General features: G+C 45.5%; 2 protein-coding genes across 2 annotated transcripts in view; one reads left to right on the top strand and one right to left on the bottom strand.

The window, feature by feature from the left end:
- Positions 1 to 19,758, bottom strand: part of LOC310863614 (IQ motif and SEC7 domain-containing protein 1-like) — a 194,964-nt gene that overhangs the window by 886 nt on the left and 174,320 nt on the right. Inside the window, exons 9-18 of the mRNA XM_083772076.1 lie at positions 19,545 to 19,706; positions 18,098 to 18,220; positions 15,866 to 16,032; positions 15,182 to 15,321; positions 13,521 to 13,550; positions 12,493 to 12,618; positions 6,269 to 6,368; positions 5,777 to 5,938; positions 5,308 to 5,505; positions 3,018 to 3,067 (exon numbers count right to left, since the gene is read on the bottom strand). Coding sequence (XP_083628202.1) covers positions 3,018 to 3,067; positions 5,308 to 5,505; positions 5,777 to 5,938; positions 6,269 to 6,368; positions 12,493 to 12,618; positions 13,521 to 13,550; positions 15,182 to 15,321; positions 15,866 to 16,032; positions 18,098 to 18,220; positions 19,545 to 19,706 — 1,258 coding nt within the window. The remainder of the gene's footprint in view (positions 1 to 3,017; positions 3,068 to 5,307; positions 5,506 to 5,776; positions 5,939 to 6,268; positions 6,369 to 12,492; positions 12,619 to 13,520; positions 13,551 to 15,181; positions 15,322 to 15,865; positions 16,033 to 18,097; positions 18,221 to 19,544; positions 19,707 to 19,758) is intronic.
- Positions 1 to 19,758, top strand: part of LOC310863619 (uncharacterized protein) — a 265,965-nt gene that overhangs the window by 172,061 nt on the left and 74,146 nt on the right. The gene's annotated exons all lie outside the window — the stretch shown is intronic.

Genomic DNA, 19,758 nt, shown 5'->3' with positions numbered 1-19,758 from the left:
GATTCCTGGAACAACATATTTTCAAATGGACGACGTGGCCAAATACAAGTAATTTTGGATCTCCTTGACATGAGATAGTTTGAGAACCACCGGTTTTTCAGAACTGTCTGATTTGGAAGACATTTTGTAGAATCTGGTCTCAGTTCTAAATGGGATAAATTAATAAGAATGTTAAATTAAATCTTTAGTCTATATTTCGCCTGCTCATTTTGTTAGTGTCATCACTTCCAATTTCACTTGTTTTGACTGCATCCTGCATGAGTTCTCTTTCACCATTGGATAAAATTGGTATCCCGACCTGAAAGTGCATTTTCTGTTTACTAAAGAGCTGCAGAGACATGGACACAGCCTGTTACTGAACAAACCCTCTAGCAATGAGCAGTATCACATTCACAATATAGAGCTATTTAACACTGTTACTGCACAAACCCTCTAGCAATGAGCAGTATCACATTCACAATATAGAGCTATTTAACACTGTTACTGCACAGACACTAGCAGTAGAGTAAAGCAGTATGGGTTGATGACCCAGCCTGTGTCCTCCGTGAGGAGGAAGCTCAAAAAGAGGCCTTTAGGAGGGCCATTATATAATCCACCACCCCTGAATGAAGTGTCTGGTGCTGGGAATCTGGTGCAACGCACAGGGCCTGGGCCTGGTGTGAGCAGGAGTGGACCTAATGAGACGTAGGAGGGGCCCGGACAGGAGTCAACCCACAGAGCCTAGTCCTTCCATGCGTACCTCCCAGTCCCGGCAGAGTAGTTCCGGAGCAACGGATTGTGTGGCCTTGGTCTTGCCCTAATGGGACTGACCGAGAATATAGCTACTGGGACATAAGTCCGGACTTTATCACCCCGGCTGGGTCACCTGAGTGAGGGGGATGATGTTCGAGAGACCCGAAACCCCGATGACCTTGGGATACATCACTGAGGATACGTCCTCATGGTGCATAGTTAGTTTAGTTCTATTAGTGTCACAATATAGAGCTATTTAACACTGTTACTGAACACTCTATATCAATGAGGTGTGTGTATAGAAGCCTAATGAGTAAATGTGAATGTGTGACCATGGGGTGGCGCTGTTGGCTTAATAAGCGTCAGGTTCACTGGCATCTAGAGTCTCTGCAGCTCTTTAATGAACAGAAAATACTGTTTCTGTTTGGATATTTATTGGGGGAGATAACTCATAAAGGATAAGAGGATAAACAAGTTCAATTGGAAGTGATGAAAAAAAGAAAAAGGGGACAACATTGGAAGTGGAACACTATGACATTTCTCTCCATCTCCTGGTTGGGTTTGGAGTGAGAGAAACAGACAAACAAACGCTGGAAAACAAGTTGTCATTAAACAAGGAACAAACAAAAAGAACACCAATACAAAAAAGAACCAACATAACAGATTGTTAAAGCAAAGAAGCAGCTATCTCAAGAGCCATGCGCTACATGCAAATAATGCGAGCAGCCACTATTCATAGCCGACAATCATTGAGCACATCCACAGGATGCAATGTTTCAGAAATGAAACTCCAGCGTCTTCTCGGAAAATAGATGCAGTCTCTTTGTTCACGTGACAAACAAAGCTTGATAGCATCTTTCTCCCAAACAGCTGAAGTCGGTGGAGACGATTCGATTACGTAGAATTACAAAAGAATGAATAGTGGTTAGGCATACCAGTCCAAGTTAGGGATATCAAATGGGCACACAATGCCATTATCAGTGAGTCCCGGATATCCAGATCATTTTGCTGCATGTCACTCCCCTACGCTCTCCACCTTTTCTCTCTCTGTACGATGTCTGCTATCTATCTGACTTAACCGTTATTGTTGTTGTTGTTAATAAAATGGAGATATAAGTCTACAGAGGTGAGTGGCGAGGCCGGTTGGTGTACTGTAAGTGTAAATGTCGTCGGTAGGGGTGTAACGATACATTTTAACAGCGATACGATATGTATCACGATACATGGTTGACAATACGATACATGGACGATATTGGTTCATTATGGCGATACGATACGATACGATTCAATGATTTGAAATCGATACAGTAAATATTTAAAATACATTGACATTATTTTAAACTAAGTAATTAAACCCCTCTTTTTCTTTTTCTAAAAAATGCTAAATACCATGCACAAGAATGTAGTATTGATACAATCGATAATTTGCAAAGCAAAACGATTCGATACCGATTATTTGCATTGCAAAACGATACGATACGATACTAAGTCAATGTTGCTGTTTTCATTTCCATATACGGTACTTTGATTCTTGAAATTAAAATAGATTTTTCGATGCAGTTACTATATCGCTACACCCCTAGTCGTCGGTCCTGGTGGGAGTGTTGTGTGTCATCGCTTGGTTCCCATCATGCAGAGCAGAGGTGAGACCTATGAGCACAGATACCCCCCACCACCACCTCCCCCCCAAAGCACAGATACTGTACCCCCACCACCTCCCCCCCAAAGCACAGATACGCCCACCCCACCACCCCCCCCCCCCCCCAAAGCAAAAGCAAACAAGTCAAACTAAACTACAAAGCAAAACCAGTGTGAAAGTTCGAAAGAAAAAGCTTTGAGCTTTTCAGAATGCATACACAGTAAAAGCCAGAGTGTTCCTTCTTCAACCACATTTCTTTTTTTCTTTTTGCGTGACACCATCGTAGTACAACAATGAATAAAATAGTGCTAAGTGGTTCACGTACAGGTCCATTTGGTTTGCATTTGTACTGCACACTCCCAGATTTAAAAAGAACACTGAGGATTTCACCGTGCATAGAAAGGCTAGTGCACAGCTAGTGCCCAGCAGGCGCAGGACAAACATCAAGACACAGAATAAAACACTGTCTGCACACTGTTTATCACTCGATTCACTGTTTCAATCACACAGTATAGAATCGTACATACGCGTGTGATCGATCGAAACGTTAAATCAAGCAATAAATACATATTTTGCCAGTTTGCGGACCTTATATATGTTTTCATTTAATTGTGCATGCCATGGACAGAGAGGTGACAGAACTTACTTCCATATTGCTGTCTAATGATCCTGCACTGCTGCGCCGCCCACGCTTTCCTGAAGCGGAACACGTATAAACACATCAGACATGTTGTCTAATATCTACAGTTATAAAGCCTTCTGATGTCTACGTTTTATTAAACATTGATTGCACATCATGTCTAATATCTACGGTTATAATGCCTTCTAATGTCTACGTTTTATTAAACATTGATTGCACATCATGTCTAATATCTACAGTGCCGTAATTATGACGAAGCACATCAGACACGTCTTCTTAGCCATCTACACATCTAGAGCTTTGTGTACAACTATAAGCCAACACTCATTCCATACTGTATATACTGTACAGTGTACACACAGTAAGTATAGGTCCAACAGTCCATCTCACACCACTTCCACTTAACCCATTCTGACCTGAGATCAGATTCATACGAGGTTTCCGCCGGACACACACTGGTCTGACGAACCCATTCTGACCTGAGATCAGATTCTAAAAATGTCAGTCGTTCTTCGATTTTTTTCAAAAATAGCAGACCTACAAGCTCGTATCGCGCCACTCGGTGGCGCGATACGAGCTTGTAGGTCTGCTATTTTTAAATAGCTAAAGCATAACATGATGCTGACACCAAAATGGGTGCCCGTTCAGAATGGGTTAAAGGCTAATCAAATAAAATAAAATCTAATCAAAAGCACACCATCGATTCTATCAACTACTGTATAAGCACTAGTCTACATCACAGGAGGACTGCGGTGTCTACTACAATGCACTGTGAAGAGCAACGGACTGGCATGACCATAGATATAAACAAATAGGCTACGGAGCGGGCTAAGGTGGAGTCTGAAGAGGTGGAGTCGACGCTATAGGGCAAGTGCTATGGGCTAAGGTGGAGTCTGAAGAGGTGGAGTCGAGGCTATAGGGCAAGTGCTATGGCAAGTGCTATGGGCTAAGGTGGAGTCTGAAGATGTGAGTTGGCGGAAGATCAGGAGTGTCTTTGCAGTTCTAACCGCAATGGAGTTACTAGTGTGGGAGCCTGGAGGGAGAAGCGTCTAGGACGTGTGGAGCGTTGTCCCGGATGTTTTAGCGAAACACAGCCTCCCTGTGTTGGCTGATCTGAGCGAGCGGGGGAGGGGGGTTGTAAGGGTTGGATCAGACTTTGGAGATATGGGGGTGCCATACCTTTGGTTCTGTCTCTGTAGGCCAACATCAGTGTTTTGTACTCTGTGTGGGGGGGCAGTAACCGGGAGCCAATGGAGGGAGCGGAGAAGGGGGGGGAGACATGTGAGAATAATTGTCTGGTTTGAAGACCAAGCGTGCTGCGGCATTCTGGATCAATAGAGAGGCTTAAGTGCACATGCTTAAGTATATACATCACAGTATCTCCCTAAGCTGAAGTGCACTTTGTCGAAGTAGACTGCAAGTGTCCACCAGTGTCTCTGCTAGAATCAACAATACCTTAATTCCTCTCACCAAGCACGAGCCTAACCCTAATCGATGGCATTGATCTTCAGAGCTCCTGTGTTGATTAAGCAAAAACCTTGAATTTGATTAAATTAGACGTGGAGCCATTGAAAAAACACCTCCATCTCTTCAGGGCTTGCTCTGAATCACCCCTTTATACATACATCACACACAGTGTGATACCCAACCTATCAACCATTGAGGTGCTCACTGCTTAAACGTCCTATGTTAGTATGAATAGCTTAGCTAAAACAATGCAAAATGGACGTCTCATGGTTGTCAGGAGGAAGAGACCTGCGTTCCACAAAACATTAACAACAAAAACTGTGTCCAGATCGCTTAAACGTGATGGTACTGTAAGCACTGGGAAGAGGAGCACGCCAGCGTCACGGAGACATTTTTATAGGTTCCATCGGTTTTTTGTTTCCTACATTTTGTTTTGAATTATATTAAAATATTTTCAAAAAACTTTCCTAAAAAAAAAGAAAAAGTTATTTTCATGAATATTTATCTCTGAGCGTTATACCTGCGTCTGAGAGGTCATATATTATACCTGCGTCTGAGAGGTCATATATTATACCTGCGTCTGAGAGGTCATATATTATACCTGTGTCTGAGAGGTCATATATTATACCTGCGTCTGAGAGGTCATATGTTATCTCTGAGGAGTTATACCTGCGTCTGAGAGGTCATGTTATCTCTGAGGAGTTATACCTGCGTCTGAGAGGTCGTATATTATACCTGCGTCTGAGACGTCGATTATTATACCCGTGTCTGAGAGGTCATATATTATCTCTGAGCGTTATACCTGCGTCTGAGAGGTCGTATATTATACCTGCGTCTGAGAGGTCGCGCAGCGAGCTGCTCAGTGCGCTCCTCTTCAGGCCCTCTCCGGTGGCGTAGCTGTCGTCCAGGCTGGCGCGGCTCAGCTGCCCGTTGCCCGTGGGGTCTTTCCTCGGCCCGGCGCCGCCGCCGTGCTGGGAGGCGACGCTGCCTCTCTGCACCACCACGCCCTTCTGTTTCTCCAGCTCCGCTGCGCGCGCACGGGACAGGACAACACGTTACGTACGCAGGAGAGTTTGTGTGATAACACTGATAATATATATATATATATATCAAAGACAAAAGAGCTAATAATGAGTGACTGCCACAAACACACTTTTTAGCATTAATTATTATTTTATATTATTATTACCGACTGATAGTCAGTCAGTCAGTCAGTTCTCCCATTTGCACAAGTAAATCAATCAATCAATCAATCAATCAATCAATCAATCAATCAATCAATCCTATTTTTCTCTTACACTCAATGCGGTATTTCTCCATCTCCTGGATTTCTGCGACGGATTCTCGCAGGTCGTCTGTGAACTTCTTGCGGTCTTGGGGGTTGGGGGCGTTGAAGTTGATCAGCACTTTGACGTCGGCTCCGGGTACGGCCGACGTCAGACGCACTCCGTTGGGATAATCTGAAGGAGAGTAATGCATACAGTATAAATATTAGCGCATCCAGAGGAACCAGACCTCATACATATCCTGACACAATCTCCAGGGACACACAGGACTGATATTCAAAGAACTGGGAGCAGCAATGGCTGACAGGACCCTGATGGAAAGATGTGGCATCTAGGATCTGGACGACAGTCGAAGGATGATAATGAATGATACATGACACACACACACACACACACACACACACACACACACACACACACACACACACACACACACACACACACACACACACACACACACACACGCACACGCACACGCACACGCACACGCACACACATACTTACACTGGTTTTCAAAGACCAGAACTTGCATGCCGTAAAGCGAGAAGGACTGTCGGAAACTGTACGTCACAGAATTCTTCTTCTTCTGGAAGATCTTGGTGACCTGCATGTGGGAGAGACGCGCAGGGAGCACTGTCAGTGTGTTGCAATTCGATGCATTATGAGCTTGTAGATCTGCTATTTATTAACATATCCTGTTTGTCCCAGGTCAATACAAAAATGGACCAACTGTGGTAGTCTGGTAGACTAGGGCAGGCGTCGTTTAATATTTTGATCGTGCACGAATATAACCTTTTCCATTTATTTTTAAATATTTATAAATGGTCATTAGACTCAATAGCAATAACCCACCTATCTCCCAGACTCTGCCCCCAGTCACACTTCAGAGTTTTAATGAATGTAGAATTGTGTGCAGGATGCAATTTACATACAGATGATGTGAGGGACTTCCTCTGACTACATCACTGGCACACTGATGCCAGTGATCACCCTCCTTTATGCCAATGTTGGCACCGGTGCCTTAACCCATTCTGACCTGAGATCAGATTCATATGAGGTTTCCGCTGGACACACACTGGTCTGATTGACCCATTCTGACCTGAGATCAGATTTAAAAAAATGTCTGTTGTTCTTCGATTGTTAAAAAATAGCAGACCTACAAGCTCGTATCGCGCCACTCGGAGCTTGTAGATCTGCTATTTTTCAATAGATAAAGCATAACATGATGCTAACACCAAAATGGGTGCCCGGTCAGAATGGGTTAAAGGTTGCCACTAGCCCTGGACTAGGGTACACAGTACAGTACGTACCACCTGGACTAGGGTACACAGTACAGTACGTACCACCTGGACTAGGGTACACAGTACAGTACGTACCACCTGGACTAGGGTACACAGTACAGTAACGTACCACCTGGACTAGGGTACACAGTACAGTAACGTACCACCTGGACTAGGGTACACAGTACAGTACGTACCACCTGGACTAGGGTACACAGTACAGTACGTACCACCTGGACTAGGGTACACAGTACAGTAACGTACCACCTGGACTAGGGTACACAGTACAGTAACGTACCACCTGGACTAGGGTACACAGTACAGTAACGTACCACCTGGACTAGGGTACACAGTACAGTAACGTACCACCTGGACTAGGGTACACAGTACAGTAACGTACCACCTGGACTAGGGTACACAGTACAGTAACGTACCACCTGGACTAGGGTACACAGTACAGTACGTACCACCTGGACTAGGGTACACAGTACAGTAACGTACCACCTGGACTAGGGTACACAGTACAGTAACGTACCACCTGGACTAGGGTACACAGTACAGTACGTACCACCTGGACTAGGGTACACAGTACAGTATGTACCACCTGGACTAGGGTACACAGTACAGTAATGTACCACCTGGACTAGGGTACACAGTACAGTAACGTACCACCTGGACTAGGGTACACAGTACAGTAACGTACCACCTGGACTAGGGTACACAGTACAGTAACGTACCACCTGGACTAGGGTACACAGTACAGTAACGTACCACCTGGACTAGGGTACACAGTACAGTACGTACCACCTGGACTAGGGTACACAGTACAGTATGTACCACCTGGACTAGGGTACACAGTACAGTAATGTACCACCTGGACTAGGGTACACAGTACAGTAACGTACCACCTGGACTAGGGTACACAGTACAGTAACGTACCACCTGGACTAGGGTACACAGTACAGTACGTGCCACCTGGACTAGGGTACACAGTACAGTAACATACCACCTGGACTAGGGTACACAGTACAGTAATGTACCACCTGGACTAGGGTACACAGTACAGTAACGTACCACCTGGACTAGGGTACACAGTACAGTACGTACCACCTGGACTAGGGTACACAGTACAGTACGTACCACCTGGACTAGGGTACACAGTACAGTAACGTACCACCTGGACTAGGGTACACAGTACAGTACGTACCACCTGGACTAGGGTACACAGTACAGTATGTACCACCTGGACTAGGGTACACAGTACAGTAATGTACCACCTGGACTAGGGTACACAGTACAGTACGTACCACCTGGACTAGGGTACACAGTACAGTAATGTACCACCTGGACTAGGGTACACAGTACAGTACGTACCACCTGGACTAGGGTACACAGTACAGTAATGTACCACCTGGACTAGAGTACACAGTACAGTAACGTACCACCTGGACTAGGGTACACAGTACAGTACGTACCACCTGGACTAGGGTACACAGTACAGTAACGTACCACCTGGACTAGGGTACACAGTACAGTAACGTACCACCTGGACTAGGGTACACAGTACAGTAACGTACCACCTGGACTAGGGTACACAGTACAGTAACGTACCACCTGGACTAGGGTACACAGTACAGTACGTACCACCTGGACTAGGGTACACAGTACAGTACGTACCACCTGGACTAGGGTACACAGTACAGTAACGTACCACCTGGACTAGGGTACACAGTACAGTAATGTACCACCTGGACTAGGGTACACAGTACAGTACGTACCACCTGGACTAGGGTACACAGTACAGTACGTACCACCTGGACTAGGGTACACAGTACAGTAATGTACCACCTGGACTAGGGTACACAGTACAGTACGTACCACCTGGACTAGGGTACACAGTACAGTAACATACCACCTGGACTAGGGTACACAGTACAGTAATGTACCACCTGGACTAGGGTACACAGTACAGTACGTACCACCTGGACTAGGGTACACAGTACAGTAACATACCACCTGGACTAGGGTACACAGTACAGTACGTACCACCTGGACTAGGGTACACAGTACAGTAATGTACCACCTGGACTAGGGTACACAGTACAGTAATGTACCACCTGGACTAGGGTACACAGTACAGTACGTACCACCTGGACTAGGGTACACAGTACAGTAATGTACCACCTGGACTAGGGTACACAGTACAGTACGTACCACCTGGACTAGGGTACACAGTACAGTAATGTACCACCTGGACTAGGGTACACAGTACAGTACGTACCACCTGGACTAGGGTACACAGTACAGTAACGTACCACCTGGACTAGGGTACACAGTACAGTAACGTACCACCTGGACTAGGGTACACAGTACAGTAACGTACCACCTGGACTAGGGTACACAGTACAGTAACGTACCACCTGGACTAGGGTACACAGTACAGTACGTACCACCTGGACTAGGGTACACAGTACAGTACGTACCACCTGGACTAGGGTACACAGTACAGTAATGTACCACCTGGACTAGGGTACACAGTACAGTAATGTACCACCTGGACTAGGGTACACAGTACAGTAATGTACCACCTGGACTAGGGTACACAGTACAGTAATGTACCACCTGGACTAGGGTACACAGTACAGTACGTACCACCTGGACTAGGGTACACAGTACAGTAATGTACCACCTGGACTAGGGTACACAGTACAGTAACGTACCACCTGGACTAGGGTACACAGTACAGTAACGTACCACCTGGACTAGGGTACACAGTACAGTACGTACCACCTGGACTAGGGTACACAGTACAGTACGTACCACCTGGACTAGGGTACACAGTACAGTAACGTACCACCTGGACTAGGGTACACAGTACAGTAACGTACCACCTGGACTAGGGTACACAGTACAGTACAGTACGTACCACCTGGACTAGGGTACACAGTACAGTAATGTACCACCTGGACTAGGGTACACAGTACAGTACGTACCACCTGGACTAGGGTACACAGTACAGTAATGTACCACCTGGACTAGGGTACACAGTACAGTACGTACCACCTGGACTAGGGTACACAGTACAGTACTTACCACCTGGACTAGGGTACACAGTACAGTACGTACCACCTGGACTAGGGTACACAGTACAGTAATGTACCACCTGGACTAGGGTACACAGTACAGTAACGTACCACCTGGACTAGGGTACACAGTACAGTACGTACCACCTGGACTAGGGTACACAGTACAGTAATGTACCACCTGGACTAGGGTACACAGTACAGTACGTACCACCTGGACTAGGGTACACAGTACAGTAATGTACCACCTGGACTAGGGTACACAGTACAGTAACGTACCACCTGGACTAGGGTACACAGTACAGTACGTACCACCTGGACTAGGGTACACAGTACAGTACGTACCACCTGGACTAGGGTACACAGTACAGTAATGTACCACCTGGACTAGGGTACACAGTACAGTAACGTACCACCTGGACTAGGGTACACAGTACAGTAATGTACCACCTGGACTAGGGTACACAGTACAGTACGTACCACCTGGACTAGGGTACACAGTACAGTACGTACCACCTGGACTAGGGTACACAGTACAGTAACGTACCACCTGGACTAGGGTACACAGTACAGTACGTACCACCTGGACTAGGGTACACAGTACAGTACGTACCACCTGGACTAGGGTACACAGTACAGTACGTACCACCTGGACTAGGGTACACAGTACAGTACGTACCACCTGGACTAGGGTACACAGTACAGTACGTACCACCTGGACTAGGGTACACAGTACAGTATGTACCACCTGGACTAGGGTACACAGTACAGTACTTACCACCTGGACTAGGGTACACAGTACAGTACTTACCACCTGGACAAGGGTACACAGTACAGTAACGTACCACCTGGACTAGGGTACACAGTACAGTACGTACCACCTGGACTAGGGTACACAGTACAGTAACGTACCACCTGGACTAGGGTACACAGTACAGTAACGTACCACCTGGACTAGGGTACACAGTACAGTAATGTACCACCTGGACTAGGGTACACAGTACAGTATGTACCACCTGGACTAGGGTACACAGTACAGTAATGTACCACCTGGACTAGGGTACACAGTACAGTAACGTACCACCTGGACTAGGGTACACAGTACAGTAACGTACCACCTGGACTAGGGTACACAGTACAGTAATGTACCACCTGGACTAGGGTACACAGTACAGTACTTACCACCTGGACTAGGGTACACAGTACAGTAATGTACCACCTGGACTAGGGTACACAGTACAGTACGTACCACCTGGACTAGGGTACACAGTACAGTAACGTACCACCTGGACTAGGGTACACAATACAGTAACGTACCACCTGGACTAGGGTACACAGTACAGTAACTTACCACCTGGACTAGGGTACACAGTACAGTAATGTACCACCTGGACTAGGGTACACAGTACAGTAATGTACCACCTGGACTAGGGTACACAGTACAGTAACGTACCACCTGGACTAGGGTACACAGTACAGTAACGTACCACCTGGACTAGGGTACACAGTACAGTAACGTACCACCTGGACTAGGGTACACAGTACAGTAACGTACCACCTGGACTAGGGTACACAGTACAGTAACGTACCACCTGGACTAGGGTACACAGTACAGTACGTACCACCTGGACTAGGGTACACAGTACAGTACGTACCACCTGGACTAGGGTACACAGTACAGTAATGTACCACCTGGACTAGGGTACACAGTACAGTACGTACCACCTGGACTAGGGTACACAGTACAGTAATGTACCACCTGGACTAGGGTACACAGTACAGTAATGTACCACCTGGACTAGGGTACACAGTACAGTAACGTACCACCTGGACTAGGGTACACAGTACAGTAACGTACCACCTGGACTAAGGTACACAGTACAGTAACGTACCACCTGGACTAGGGTACACAGTACAGTAATGTACCACCTGGACTAGGGTACACAGTACAGTACGTACCACCTGGACAAGGGTACACAGTACAGTAACGTACCACCTGGACTAGGGTACACAGTACAGTAACGTACCACCTGGACTAGGGTACACAGTACAGTACGTACCACCTGGACTAGGGTACACAGTACAGTACGTACCACCTGGATTAGGGTACACAGTACAGTAATGTACCACCTGGACTAGGGTACACAGTACAGTAACGTACCACCTGGACTAGGGTACACAGTACAGTACGTACCACCTGGACTAGGGTACACAGTACAGTAACGTACCACCTGGACTAGGGTACACAGTACAGTAACGTACCACCTGGACTAGGGTACACAGTACAGTAACGTACCACCTGGACTAGGGTACACAGTACAGTACGTACCACCTGGACTAGGGTATACAGTAGTACAGTACGTACCACCAGCAGGTCGTTGAAGAGGAAGATCTCTCTCTGGTGGACCCCCAGCTTCTGAGGCTTGTTGGGGTCTGGCACTTCAAACAGCCGGCAGTAACACACCAGCCTCCGATGGGGGAGAGATAATACCTGCATGCGCACACACATGCATACACAACACGCACACACAAACAAATTATTTAAAAAAAATCCATAGCATTTTCTTTTTCTAGATTTAAAGCTGGCAATTCTTCCCGGACGGTTAGCTCAACCGTCTGGGCACCTATAGGCTGCTAAGCCAGCCTGACGGCGTGCTGCGGGTTCGACTCCCGATCCCGCGTGTCTCCCCCCCCCCACCTCTCTCCCCATTTCCTGTCAGTCTACTTTCAACCTTTCAATAAAAGGCAGTGGTTCTCAAAGATTAGATTAGATAGAAAGGGCATACACAATTTAATCCATCCATTGACAACGACGTGTTGTGAGCTTGAAGATTGATTGCTATTTTCACTAGTTTGGGTGACAGAGAGATGTCTTTCAAATGGTGGTCCGTACGTTGCTCAGGTGCAGAATAAATAATGGACCTTGATGTGGAAAAAGGTCGGAATCGATTCAATATTCAGACGGTGAAGACAAAGCAGAGCCAGTGTCTTTGTATGGACTGCGGTGTCAGTGAGCGTCTACTCTCCGCTCCTCTGTTTGACATTCAGGTGATGTCACCGTGAGAGCACAGCACAGGGAGGCTCACAGTGCATTGGTACAGAAATAGCTGCAACCTTAGTAAAAAATGCAACATGATCTACAGGATATTGTAGCGATTACAGTGTGCTTTATTACAGTGTGCTTTGTCTGAGCACCACTAACAGGAGTGCAGTCATTAGTCTTTATAGCAGTGGTGTAAAGCAGCGTTTCCCAATGTGGGGTCCGTGGACCCCCAGGGGTCCTTGAGGGAGTTCCAGGGGGTCCCCAGCTAAATTATAGTTTTGGAAACAAATGGACCATTTGGGTTTATGATGCTTAAAAGACCAAACCCTGAATGGGTTAAGGATACTTACACATCCCAGGCCGTGATGCAGAGAGCCGATCTAAAGGAGGCACAAGATAAACACATCAATAAGACTGACTGGGGTGTGATGCAGTGTTGACTTCCTAAGACTGACTGGGGTGTGATGCAGTGTTGACTTCCTAAGACTGACTGGGGTGTGATGCAGTGTTGACTTCCTAAGACTGACTGGGGTCGGTGTGATGCAGTGTTGACTTCCTAAGACTGACTGGGGTCGGTGTGATGCAGTGTTGACTTAGATAGATAGATAGATAGATAGATAGTTTATTTGTCTCGGTCATGGTTTATCCAACATTATTACATACAAGGATGATACAATTGACCGAAAAGGAAAGGGCTGAAGCCGAAACTTCCTAAGACTGACTGGGGTGTGATGCAGTGTTGACTTCCTAAGACTGACTGGGGTGTGATGCAGTGTTGACTTCCTAAGACTGACTGGGGTGTGATGCAGTGTTAATTTCCTAAGACTGACTGGGGTGTGATGCAGTGTTGACTTCCTAAGACTGACTGGGGTGATGCAGTGTTGACTTCCTAAGACTGACTGGGGTCAGTGTGATGCAGTGTTGACTTCCTAAGACTGACTGGGGTGTGATGCAGTGTTGACTTCCTAAGACTGACTGGGGTGTGATGCAGTGTTGACTTCCTAAGACTGACTGGGGTGTGATGCAGTGTTGACTTCCTAAGACTGACTGGGGTGTGATGCAGTGTTGATTTCCTAAGACTGACTGGGGTGATGCAGTGTTGACTTCCTAAGACTGACTGGGGTGATGCAGTGTTGACTTCCTAAGACTGACTGGGGTCAGTGTGATGCAGTGTTGACTTCCTAAGACTGACTGGGGTGTGATGCAGTGTTGACTTCCTAAGACTGACTGGGGTGTGATGCAGTGTTGACTTCCTAAGACTGACTGGGGTGTGATGCAGTGTTGACTTCCTAAGACTGACTGGGGTGTGATGCAGTGTTGATTTCCTAAGACTGACTGGGGTGATGCAGTGTTGACTTCCTAAGACTGACTGGGGTGATGCAGTGTTGACTTCCTAAGACTGACTGGGGTGTGATGCAGTGTTGACTTCCTCAACTAAAACAAAAAATGTTCTTCGACTGCCTTCATTGACCAAAACTAAAGGAAAACTATAAGCCATGATGACTAAAACTATGACTAATAATACTGACAATTTTGGCAACAAATAAAACGTAGACTAAAATGTTAGGGAGGAACTAGTGGAGAAGAGATCATTTTATGTTTGGTTGCGGTCACTGTGACGCGTTGTAAGCTTGTAGATCAGCTATTTTCAACATGCAACAAGTGTAAAATCAGACATTACGACGCCATCAAGGTACCGCCAAAAAGCATTTTTGTCGACAAAATTAACTGTAGATTTAGTCGGTTAAAAACGTATGATATTTAGTCGTAGTATATATATATATGTTTTTTTTGAGAGGCACTAACCCCTTCAATGCATGACTTTTGAAGATTACGTCATGGACTTTAATGTTTATTTAGGGCACTAAAGAACGACGTTAAGACATCATGTGGGCCGATATAAATACAGTGAGCGCTCCTCACTTCACACAAGTGTGATTTATATTTAGGTCATTTTGCAACAGGGGGGGTCGATCCATTGTTTCACCACAGGGTCAAAAGGTCGGCTCACCGGTTTCTTCCCCACGATGAGTTTTTCGACTTTCTGCACTTGGGACACGTGGTCCTCGTTGGTCTTCAGCTCTCGTCTCCGAATCCGCTCGTATATCCCTGTCAACATCTCCCTGGGAATGTCCTCCCCATCGTCCACACCTGACAAAACATCACAATGTGTGTCAAAAATATATTCGGGGAATTAGGGCCTACTTGTTGCTGGAGGGCCTACTTGTTGCTGGTTTAGTAATAAGGACAACACTCACACATTAAAGCTTTCACGACATCCATTTTAATTTATTTTCATGATCTTTGTTTTAGGTTTTATGACACCCAATTACACCCACACAACCTGAACTTTGAACATTCAGTGGATTTTCTGTGGCCTGGGGTTTTCTCTGTGTGGTCCGAAGCCTTTTGAGCTGCAGTGAAAACAGGCAAAATCCCTCAACTCATCGATCTGCTGGCAAAGTGGTATGTCTATGTCATATATGGGATTTGTGGACTGTTACATCACAGTCCACAGGCAAATCAGCACTTGTTTGAGCCAAATTATTCAGAAAACCCCCAGACCATCTAGTGAATGTTCAAAGTCCAGGTCTTTTTGGGTGCAATTGAGCTCAGAAAACCTAAAAAGAATATAGGAAACTTTTTTTTTATGTCAACAAAGTGTGGTATTGGTTTAGTGACATAACTCGGGTACCTCTGAGGTTCTTGACGAAGTCGTCGATCTTCATCTTCCTCTCGGGCTTGACGTTGGGGCTGTACATGTCCGTGTTGAGGAGGATGATGGCAAACGCCAGGATGAAGATGGTGTCTGGGTTCCTGAACTGGCGCACCACCCCGGGGTTACAGATGCAGTACCGCTGGCTGCACGCAGGGGGCAGGATGTAGAGAGACACACACACACACACGGTTCATTTTGGAGACTGCGTGAGACCTTCACAATATATGCATTCACAATGTATTTGTCTAAAAAGAGTTGTGGGGGATGGGGGAGTGGGTGGGAGACAGAGCTGCCAACCTGCACACATTTTGTGTACCAACCACGCAATTCTAGGTGTCTATACGCCTAGAATTGCGTGGTTGGTACACAAAATGTGTGCAGGTTGGCAGCTCTGGGGAGAGGATGAGCAAGCTAACTGTATCTGTACATGTTTGTATTGTATATTGTGTATTGTGTACTGTCTATTGTGTAACTGCACTGTATTGTATGTATGTTTTGCCTGTGTTGTTATGTGTGTATGGGACCCCTCTAAAATGAGATGTTGCATCTCAAGGGCCTATCATTTCAATACAATTCTGACCAATCCTGACCTTCTCAAGCCAGGCGCTATCTATCTGCCTGCTCTTAATGTTTAATGATGGTGTTTACGATAATTGTGCCGAGCAGGGAGAAATATTTAGCAGAGCCGAATGCCAAGATAAAATATTAGATAAGATAATATAAGATATAAGATAAATATAAGATAATATATGCACACTTGTTGTATTCTCATTCTATAATAAATATTGGTTAAATGATCTATTCGTGAGTTATACACGTACAATATTTATATTTGAAATGTAGTAGACCGAAAGTCATCAGCTTGCAATTATCAGAAACTAAAAAATAGGGCCTTCTTATCCAAAAATATAGCAACACTTACTCAATGAAAATGTACTGTCCACCACCACTCTACTGAAGTGCTTATTCTAAGGTGTGGAGAAGAGCTAGAGATTTAAAAAACGGACACACAGGCCCCCGAAGGGGACATAGTTTCCCCCAGAATACTGTTTGTTTTGTATCAGGACGTGACTTTGCCTCATCTTGTGACCTCGATCGTCTTCTATAAAGACTGGAGTCCGGAGGTGTTCATAACTTACAGTATAAGGATGTAGAACACCTTGAGGGTGTCACGATATCTGTCTGTGGTGTACTCTTATTGTGTAGTTGTGTTCCTAGTGTTTCTTGTCTGCTCCATTTGTTGATACCTGCCTTGTCTCACCAGTCTGCATTGTAATTCACCTGTGTCCTGTAACCTGTTTAGTGTCAGCCAATCATGTGTTGATTGTAGTTATGTTGCACCTGTGTCTAGTTAGTCTTTGTATCTATTTATACCTCCCAGTGTTCAGTGTTCCCTTGTCAGATTATAGTTTGTTGTCACAGTGTCCTGCCCTTGTATGTCCTGTCTAGTTGTGAATAAATCATCATTCTACTTTATCTGCCTGCCTGCTCTTGGTTCTGCATTTGGTCCATCACATGTCTCACTGTGACAGAGGGAGAAGAATAACCTCGTCTTCTAAAGACTGGAGTCTGGTGGTGTTTATAACTTATAAGGACGTAGAACACCTTGAGGGAGAAGAATAACCTTATCTTCTAAAGACTGGAGTGGTGGTGTTTATAAGGATTATCGCCTGCTGTCTGTCTCTCCTACAGCATGGAATTGTGGACAAAATGTTATCCAACGATAACAAAATATTCTACGCTTTGAGTCTGAGAGGCTAAATCTTATCAAATGCTTTTTTTTTTTTACTTTTTTAAAATCTTTTGAAAAATACAGATTTTGTTTTTAGTTAATAAACGAAAAAAAGGGAAACATTACATTTTCTCGTGACCCGATTAAAGTATATTGATGCTCACCTGTAGTATATTATAAATGGTAAATGGTGCATTTATACAGCGCCTTTATCCAAGGCGCTTTACAGAGATTGTGCATTACATTCACCCATTCACACACACATTCACACACCAATGGCAGCAGAAACCATGCAATGCACCAACTAGCACATCGGGAGCAATTAGGGGTTCAGTGTCTTGCTCAAGGACACTTCGACAGTAACTCTGGGGGAGCCCGGGTTTGAACTGGGAACCTTTGCGGTTACCATCCAGGCACTCTACCCCTGAGCCACCGCTGACCCGTATTATATATAATTAAGGTATATTGATGCTCACCTGTAGGCTTCGATGAGTCTCTCCACCTTCTGAGCCTCTCCCTGGACTCTGATGTGAGCCTGGAACCTCCTGAGAGCCTCGTCCAGCTCCATGGAGGAGAAGTCCATCTCATCTACCACACAGCTGAACACACACACACATGGAGGTCAGTATATGTATGCAAAAACAAAGCTGGATTCACACACACACCACCAGGGCCAACTTAAACGCATGCAGAAGCATTTGTACACGTTACAAAAAATAGCCACGTTGACTTGTGCACACACACACACACACACACACACACACATTCCTGTGAATGCAAACGTGGTGATGGGCAGGCACTTTACCACTTTACCACTCACTCAAAAGATACATTTTAGCAGCCTTTGGTAAAGACATTCAAACATTTTGTCTGCGTAACATACATAAACAATAGATGGACTAACAAACAGACTGTGCGTGATTGCAATAGTTTCGCAGGCTTCGTTATGGCTCAACCAATTCCACGCAGGCTTGATTATGGCTCTACCAATCCAAAACAGGCTTGGTTTTTGGCTCAGCCAATCGCAGACTGGCTTGGTTACGGCTCAACCAATCCCAGACAGGCTTGGTTTACGGCCGGTACAGCCGAGGCTGTGTAGTTGGTGTGAGGTTACTGCAGTGCAGCTGAACTCTCTCTCTCACGTGTTGAGGGATTTAAACCATAAAGCTCTTAGTCACACATGAGGCCTTCCTCTCCTCTCCTCTCCTCTCCTCTCCTCTCCTCTCCTCTCCTCCCTCTACGGTACAGCTGTGCTTCCAGTGGAATCACTGAGTCACAGCAGGGCTCCGACCAGGCAGCGTGTGCAGGGTGCATGCAGGGTAAAGTTCTCAAACTCTGCCCGAACCCGACCTGGCCCGATCGGTACCGACCCGACCCGATTGGTGGTGCAATAGTTTACATCAGTGGTATCCAGACTTTTGAGGTCGAGACCCAAAAGACAGATTAGATGTTTGCCCGGGACCCAAACTAGTGAAAATATACAAGCGCACAACACGTCGCTTTGCGCAGATTCTTCTTATACTGGTTTTTTTCCTTCTAAATGATTTTTCATGAATTTCCTGAAAAGAAAAACATAGAATTTTGTTTTCAATTGATTTGGGGGGAATGTGTTTTGAAAATGTATTGAAATAATAATAATAAAAAACTAAAAACTGCAAAAATATAAAAATAAAGGGACCCATAAAAATGTGTCCACGACCCACAAGTAGGTCCTGACCCACTGTTTTTAGAAACACTGGTTCAGATTACCTAACAAGACAATCAATCCCTGCTGGATCTCATGACGTCTTGCTTTGTGATTCATTCATTCATTCATTCATTCAATCCTTCTTTCATTCATTCCTTCATTCCTTCATTCATTCATTCATCCATCCATTCAATCATGCATCTCATTCATTCATCCATCCATCCATATGAACTCACTCCAGTACGTCTCTGTTGAACTGCTTCTGCCGGTTGCCCAGGAACTCTCCAATCATCTGCCTGCTCAGCCCCTTCCTCTGCAGCAGGAAGTGAGCCACGCCCACGGGCGTGTCTGGAACGAAGCTCCGCTCGATCAGATACTGGACGCCTTTCTCTGGTTTCCTGTGAGAGAGAGAGAGAGAGAGAGAGAGAGAGAGAGAGAGAGAGAGAGACA

The sequence above is a fragment of the Protomyctophum parallelum genome (genome assembly GCF_964188405.1).
Source record: "Protomyctophum parallelum genome assembly, chromosome: 8".
In the NCBI taxonomy this organism is placed as follows: Eukaryota; Metazoa; Chordata; class Actinopteri; order Myctophiformes; family Myctophidae; genus Protomyctophum; species Protomyctophum parallelum.
Note: the sequence above shows the minus strand (reverse complement) of the source record. Positions and strands in the feature narration are given on the sequence as shown.